General features: G+C 36.9%; 1 protein-coding gene and 1 non-coding gene across 2 annotated transcripts in view; one reads left to right on the top strand and one right to left on the bottom strand.

Moving 5' to 3' along the window:
• Nucleotides 1-367: 367 nt before the first annotated feature.
• Nucleotides 368-8,098, bottom strand: part of LOC129871398 (rRNA biogenesis protein RRP5) — a 46,658-nt gene continuing 38,927 nt past the window's right edge. The window contains exons 30-40 of the mRNA XM_055946305.1: nt 7,947-8,004; nt 6,190-6,335; nt 5,928-6,111; nt 5,470-5,568; nt 3,630-4,006; nt 3,336-3,512; nt 1,782-1,878; nt 1,521-1,676; nt 1,203-1,433; nt 1,036-1,119; nt 368-915 (exon numbers count right to left, since the gene is read on the bottom strand). Of these exons, the coding sequence (XP_055802280.1) occupies nt 808-915; nt 1,036-1,119; nt 1,203-1,433; nt 1,521-1,676; nt 1,782-1,878; nt 3,336-3,512; nt 3,630-4,006; nt 5,470-5,568; nt 5,928-6,111; nt 6,190-6,335; nt 7,947-8,004 (1,717 nt within the window). The 3' untranslated portion in view covers nt 368-807. The remainder of the gene's footprint in view (nt 916-1,035; nt 1,120-1,202; nt 1,434-1,520; nt 1,677-1,781; nt 1,879-3,335; nt 3,513-3,629; nt 4,007-5,469; nt 5,569-5,927; nt 6,112-6,189; nt 6,336-7,946; nt 8,005-8,098) is intronic.
• LOC129871852 (small nucleolar RNA R12) lies at nt 6,595-6,671 on the top strand. Its single transcript, XR_008762322.1, has one exon. It is a non-coding gene; the product is annotated as a small nucleolar RNA R12 (small nucleolar RNA).

Here is an 8,098-nt window from a genome sequence, read left to right as displayed (position 1 = left end):
AAGCTTGGTCAAAGTGTGACATCCGTTCACTCTTACTAGTCTTCTCTCAATTACATATCCTGTACTCGAGAAGGTCCCTCAGTTCCTCAACAACACCTCAAGATCCTTGACCTAAGAGAGGTGTCACATCACTTTTCTTTTATCTAGCTTTACATTATATATAGATTCCCGCAAATGTCCCTCTTTTTACCAAGACATCAATCAAAAGGACATATAATAGTTAATTGCCATTTCAAGACTTGATATATATAATAATATACAGAAAAAGAACATTCCTACTTCTCTGGCTGGAAACCAAGAATCTTGTCAACTTTTTCACTTGTAGGAACGGGAAAGAGCGAGGAGATCACCTACCAACGCAAGAAAATTTATAGCATCAATAGAATTCCTTATCAAATACTAAAATTCATATTCATACACAAACGCCTACACAATATGATCTCTCTTGCATAAAACTGAGATTCTCTTTACACCGCAATTTCACCAAAAAATTAGTCTTTTACATAAGCTACAAAATTGAAGCGACTTGTCGGAAATCTGCATGCTTCTCTTCTCTCTAGCATGTTTCAAAACTCGCATTTCAATCTCCTATAACTGCTCTATTTCAATCACTCAACTTTCATCCAACAAGAGACTGGTTATAGTGCTGAGGACGTTACTTTCAATATATTGTAGCCACAGTTAGTGTTTGTACGTCCCAACAGCAGACAGATTCAACCTCAAGGCAATATCTGAATTGGACACAATACATACTATGAAGGACTCAAGAACCATGCCAAGAGTAGCTCCATGACTTCTGGATTTAATTCAAGCAAGACTGCTCTCAACGTATTCCATTGCTTTCCTTTTCACAGCCTCCATTCGTTCATCATCACCAAGCATCTTTTCGTACTCAAGATACTTCTTAAAGAGGAACTGCACTCCAGACATCACAAAATATTAGAAAGGGATAGGGCACCACCAAATTAAAAGAAGAAAACCAATTGAAAGAAACATCTTAAAGAATATTCCAGGGTCTTAAAATATAATAATCACCTTCATCTTTTTGGGTGGAAGGCTGAGAGTAATTGCCCTTTCAAATAAGGCACGGATCACATCTGCATCTCCCAGTCGAATCTCCTGTTCATTTGGTTTAGTTTTGTGTCATGTACACTAAAAAAGATTTTCTTCACACACACATGAAGTGCAGTTTAAAACATTACCTGATCAAGATATACGCTCCACAGATCAGTTCTCTTCGGATACTCACGAAGCATCTTCTCAAACAAGGAGCGGCCCCTGTCAGGAACTCCACACTTGAACTCTAGAATAGATGTCTGTGTAATAAAGTTAATATGTTTGTGTGGAGGAAGACTTAGCAAAGCACGATTCACCACTGACTGGACTCCATCTTGGTTTTGTTTCAACAGCCACTGAACCCGCCTAAGCCAAACCTAAATGCAAAAAGGACAAAGAGTGTTAGCAATAGTTAAATAGGTATAAGCCAAAGTATTTCCAAAACCACTCTTAGGTGTCAGTACCTTGCACGAATGCTTGAACTTCTTAACCATCTTGTTAAGAAGTTCATCTGTGAGTTTGTGTTGCTCAGTCCTCTCATACATTCCTAACAAGGCCAAATGAACTTTTTTGGGATCACAATACTGCAACGCTCTTTGGAATACTTTTGCAACAGCTTCCTGGATCGTAATCAATAATATGGGATTCAGAACCAAATATTGTTATTGAAAAGTGAAATATAACAAGCATAAAAAAAATGGCTCTATATCAATGTTTTGCTGTACCTCTGGGGCATTTCCATACTCGTTTTCTAAATTGAAGTAGGCAACCCAAACATTCAGCTTTTCCAACTCTTCTCGCACATTTATTGTCCTCAAAGCCCTTGAGAAAATAATCAAGACACAATTAACAGGTCATACATAATTTTCTATCACATTTACAACTTACAGTACCTAAGAACACTAATGCACAACAAAGAGCAAAAAAATCAGCACTCCCACATGGCCAAGTATGAGGTGTGCATTCGACTTTGCACCTCATGTGATTCATTTAATTATTCCATGCAAGGAACTCTTGGCAGCAAAAGTGTTATACTTAAAAGCCATATAGATCACAAATATCTTCTGAGGCACTTAAATGTGATGGCACACCTGCCCAAGATAGTATAGCCAAAATCTGATCGTTAGATTGACAGTGAGAGGGGCAACCCTATTAGTTGGTCATGGAAACAATAGTGGAAGTCCAGGGGCCCATACAAAGTTAGCTGTTTTATGTGGTTGGTTGCTCATGAGGTGTGCCTGACTCAAAACAAACTACAGAGATTGAGGGTTTTCATTGGGCATTGATTTCTTCTTGTATAGCATCTCTCCAGCAAAAATGATTGGAGGCTTCAGCAAATGATTCAGGTTCAATCGAACTCTCCGGATTCAGTCTTGCTTCACTGGAGTGGAGCTCTACTATTCAACAAAGTTATGCAACAGGTTCTTTATGTGTAACCATGATGAAGAAACTGCAGCCATTTATTCCTTCACTGTCCTGTGGCAAGTCAGATCTGGTCACTCATTATTAACCTGTTCAAGATGTCTTTTAACATGCATCATATCGTGAGGGATCTCCAGAACATCTGAGGCGTTGAAGGATTAAGGAAGCTACGAGAAAGATTTGGAAAACTGTACAAGCTTGTGTTTGTTGGATATTATGGAAGGAAAGAAATGCAAGATGTTTTGAAGGAAAAGCAGATTCGATACAGAAGATCAAGTTTAGATGCTTATGGCTTTTGACTTTTTTTGTGTAATATTCAGGATGTCAAAGATGAAAAATAGCTTGATTGATTCATCAACTCACTACAAAGATAGGAACTGACAAAAGGAACCCCTTCTTTTAGTTTTTATTTGTAGGAGGGTTCTGACTATGTAAATGTACTAGAACCAACTGAGTGCTAGATTTTTCTCTTCTTTATTTTTCAATCAATAAGCATTACTTACCTGTCAATAAAAAAACCTGTTCATGCTTGGCAGTTTGACGAAGTAAACAGGCCATTATAAGCTTACAGTCCCGTTAATATATTGACTGTTCTATCACATTGAAGTTCTAATCACAAGAAGCAGACATTTTTTCCTTTCACAAGGAGCATAAATAGTTTAGAAGAGCAACAATAAAAATAACAGCTCACATCCAAAAGCTTAAATACCTATATGACCAAAGGTTTATTCTAAGGATAAAATTACAACTACATCCTTATACTATCAAGATGTTTGCTTGTTTAATCTCTTCATTTGCCAGAAATAGTATTCGCGGTTTGTTTTAGATGAAGAAAGTATAACTTCAAAAAGATTTACCGTTCTGCAATTGATCGTGCCTTCTCAACATCAGCCAAAGAAAGCACGAATGCCATGTATTTTATCCAGACAAAACTGCTATTGGGGGAACTTCTAACTAATTTCTCAAACTCATCTTCATCTCTGGGAATATCTTTTTCCAGTAATCTGTCCTCAGCAGCTCTAATTTCTTGTTCCCTGCTTAAAAAGATTGTATCACATGAAGACAGTTATAATATAAAAAAACATTGCTCTCTATGAATTAGTACACCGGAAGAACAAGCAAGAAAGAAAGATAAATGATTCAAAGAGTACCTCAATCTTTTAGCTTTTTTTGCTGCATGTTTCTGGTTCTTCTCCTCTGAAGTACCGAAATCGGTAGCATCACCTGAGTCTTGATTAACTACATCACTCATATCCAAATTTTCTGTATCATCAAGTGGGACCTCCAGTGCTGGTATGGATGCCCGAGATTCAACTTCAGCAAGGAACAGGTCCTTCCCATCAACAGATTCACCATCAAGATCCTCCCGTCCTTGAGAGCTACTCTTGAGTGAGGAAGTTGATTCAATACGAGCATCTCCATTCACTGCACAACCAGAACTCGGCCTTGTATCTGTCTCAGCACTTGTCGCATCATTAAAATATGAATTCTTCATCCCTAGTGAAATTCGATGTCTTTCCTTATCCACCTGACAAAAGGTTGAAAAAAATGAGTTTGAATGTAACAGACCGAGATGGCAGAAATGACACACGAGCTATACAGTCATAGTCATCACTCATGCAATTCTGGATGACCTAGATTAGCACTTGTAATGAATCAAAAGGAAGGGTGATAAAATAATTTGACATGTGAAAATCAAGTACCCACTTTTAGAATTCACGTATATAACATGGTCTAACATAGTGAAGGAGGTGGACAATAAATGTAGAGAATACCTATGGGGAGGCACTGAGGAACAAAGGCAAGTATCATTGGTATCCCGGGATAAAGTAATGCTTCCCAAAGAGGCAGGGTGGATTGAATATCAAAGCATGTGGGAATTGGAATGTGGCCTCTGTAGGCACGCTTTTGTGGCAATTAACTGTGAAAAAGGAGCCATTATGGATGAAATGGGTGCATGGGATAAACATCAAAGCAGACACAATTTGGACCCATAGAGCACCAACAGATAGTAGTTGATATTGGAGGAAAATCAACTCTTTGAAGAACATGATGCAACACTGGTACGCACAAGAACAATACATCCTTACTGGTAATGGACACTATTCAATCACAAGTAGCTATCTAGCTCTGATAGGCAACCAAGCTAGGTTAGATGTAGCTGAATTAGTATGGAATTATGCTTAATTGCCTGGGCAGAGATTCATCATGTGGTTAGCAGTACAAAACAAACTGCTCACCAAGGAAAGACAGCTCAATATGAATATGCACTTATAAGACGCTAACTGCTGCCTATGTCAAGCATCAGTGATGGAGACAAGCAAACACTTGTTTGAAGATTGTGATTATGCTGCAATGGTGAGAGGTGAACTTATACATTGGTCCAACATCTCACTTCCTGCAAGAAAATTGAAGACTACACTGGAGGTGATTAGAATGAAACACTGGAATAAGTTTAAGAAAGAAGTTGTGGCTGCTCTATGGGGAGCTATGGTGTATTACATCAGGAAAGCAAGGAACTGGAAACAGTTCAAAGGTGTACAGATACTACATACAGACGCAGTGGGGCAAATTACACGAGAAATTTTAGAGAGGATAGAAATGTATAAAGATGCAGAAAGAGCAAATAGATGTAGAAGTTTTTGGCAGAAATTTCTGCAGTTAGCTGTTGGTTCTTCTGAGGCCATTCCTCATTACATCCTTCTTAGAAGAGGGTGATAAGGTTGGATGCTCTTAGTTTATATGTGGCTGTTTCTGTTAATAGTAATATTCACATTTTTTGTTAAAAATAACATGGTTTAACAATGTTATTATTGTCCAAACCAGGAGACAAATAAAGAATAGAAAATATACAAGAATAACAAACAAAGCATATAAATAAAATTATTTTACATTAATCACCCTTTTCCCTTTGGCATGATAAAATTTCATGTATTCCAAAATATTTGTCTACACTACCAAACTGGAGTGTCATACAGAACAAGCATTTACCTTCAAAATCTTTGCCGTCACTCTATCCCCAGCTTTGTGTCTAGAGTCAATATTGTCCACATGATTGTCAGAGATTTCTGAAACATGGCACAACCCAACCTAGAAATTGAAGCTGGAATCATCAGCATACATGTAAAGCACAAGCTTTCTGCTAGGAACTATAGCTCATCAATATTGCAAACTGATGAAAAAATACATTCATGACTAGTATCAGAACGTTCTTAAAGAATAGAGAACTTTCTTATAGTTGATAAAAATACAAAGCAGGAAAAAGATACACTTGTCAGTAAAGAGTCAAGAAATTCATTACAGCTGATGAAATTACAATAACATAAAAAGTAGTAGACTGATTTATTAATAATGAAGTGAGTTAGATCCATGTTTCAAAAGTAATAATGTGGTCGCTTAGGTCATAATATATTACCAAGTCAAAACTACTGAAGTGACCTGTTACTTACCAAGTTTGTGTGATCAACTGTGATAAACAAACCATATGGTTCAACTCGCTTGACTCTGCCAGATATGATATCCCCAACAGTCAAATTACTTAGAGCATCTTTATCAGACTTGGGAGCACCAACTGCACTTGATGTCCTTAGAGTGATTTCAACTCGCTTAGACAATGGCTCCACAGAGACCACCCTGTAGTATAGGAACTTAGTATATGAGAACATGAGGATTGAGGCAATCAAATAATTTAATCATACAGAGAAAACTTACTTTCCAATGACAAGTTTCCCAACAGGGAATTCTTTCTCTGGATTTTCCACATAGCCATCAGACAAGTTTGACAGGAGAACTTTTGCATCAACTTTGCGCGAAAGCATTACGAAACATCCTTTCGGTGTTACATTTTTCACATATGCCTACAAATAAAAAATGAAAAGCAACCCCAATATTACACTTTTAACTGGCAGAAGAAGGAAATCCATCATAATTGCAGATGCAGTAACATAGAAAGACTAAAATGCTAAAATGATTTTAACAATGAGTTTGAGTATACAATCAGTTTATATCATGTTTTTTTTGTTTTCTTTGATAACTGAGAAATCAATTCATATCCTATATGATGAACGATTTTAATGAAGAAGGATGAATAAACAAGAATTTTTTATGCATATATAATGAAGGATGATGAAAGATTTCATTTGAATTCCCTATGATGTCTATAGTGATTACTACAACAGCTACTTCTGACTGAATGAGGATACACACACACACACACACAGAATAATGAGTTTGTTAAAACCTCAGTCCACATCCATTTATTTTACATATAAAATACAAGAGGCAGTTGCTGGCATAAAAAAGTTCAGACTTGAGAAAGTGTGAAAGAAGTTTCAGATGAAAGGTCACTCAACATTCCAGCAGAAAGCAGAATGGAAAAAAACAAGAACAATTATACACGTGATGAAACAGAATTAGTTACTTCAAAATTTTGATAATAGTGGACAGGATGTACCTGAAGGCAGTGTTATTAGCATTGATAAATATTGAATTACACATTTCAATCTTGTCACTTTAGATGATGCATCTCTTTTAAGAAAGCCGCAGTACCAGAAGAGATCAATCGAACAGCGAAGTGGCACTTGATAATTTTGCTTTGATATTGTAAGTGACAGCCATATGGAGAAAGGTTAGCTAGAGACGAGTATGAGGATGAAAAAGGGACATGGTGTACAAGGGGGTAAACAGTTTATGAGGGACAGGACAATGGAGATATGTGATGGAACTGTGGGATGAACTCAGAACACGTAAGTTGATATTAGGAAAGATATTCTATTGGGAACCCGTGGTGGGCTGAGGTCAATTCATTGGGGAGAGACTTGAAGTTTAAAAGATATCTAAATGGTTTTGTTTTGTATTTTTTTTTTTTTTTGGGGGGGGGGGGGGGGGGGCATTAGCTGTTAAATGCTAGCTTCTTCTCGCTATGAAATCTGATGTTTGAATATGTAGGGTATCAGTTGGTATATGCCACTTATAGTGAAGGATTTATACAAAGATGATACTTCAAGAAAAGTAAATGTTGGATGAGCAGCAAAGGATATTATCCTCATCATGGGATTTTGGGCAAGTTGAAAAGAATTGAGTAGGACAGAATATCATCTGTAAGGAGAGAGTGGTTAATTAATAGTTAGATGTCCATGAGATATTAGGAAGATCACTTCATTTTGTTCGAGGGAGGAAGGGAGTCGTATGATTTTCTCCACCTCTAGGAAGGGAACCCCTTCAATCTTTTAATTTCCAATTAGACAAATATTACATAAGATTCAATACCAGATACATCAAAATTAACTTATGGACATCAATCAGAGTTTGGCATACATCACTGTTGTGCATTATCTTTTGCAGGGAGGGGGAATGAAGAACAAGCAGAAGGGTATTATAGGCTTAAAGGTAAGAAAACCACAGAAAAAGCATGACTGAATATTAATGCAGCTTGCAAGAGAAACAGAAACATCTAAATCATGTTGTACCTGCACCATCATATTTGGGTGAAGATCCTCAATCTTCTCCACCAATACAGGAAAATTCCTGAATAAAAAATTAACAAAGAAAATGAAAAAATAATCAATTAAGAAACAGAAAGAAGAATGCAAATAATATGGGTGCCAACACCCTATATATC

Source organism: Solanum dulcamara, chromosome 10, assembly GCF_947179165.1.
Source record: "Solanum dulcamara chromosome 10, daSolDulc1.2, whole genome shotgun sequence".
NCBI lineage: Eukaryota > Viridiplantae > Streptophyta > Magnoliopsida > Solanales > Solanaceae > Solanum > Solanum dulcamara.
Note: the sequence above shows the minus strand (reverse complement) of the source record. Positions and strands in the feature narration are given on the sequence as shown.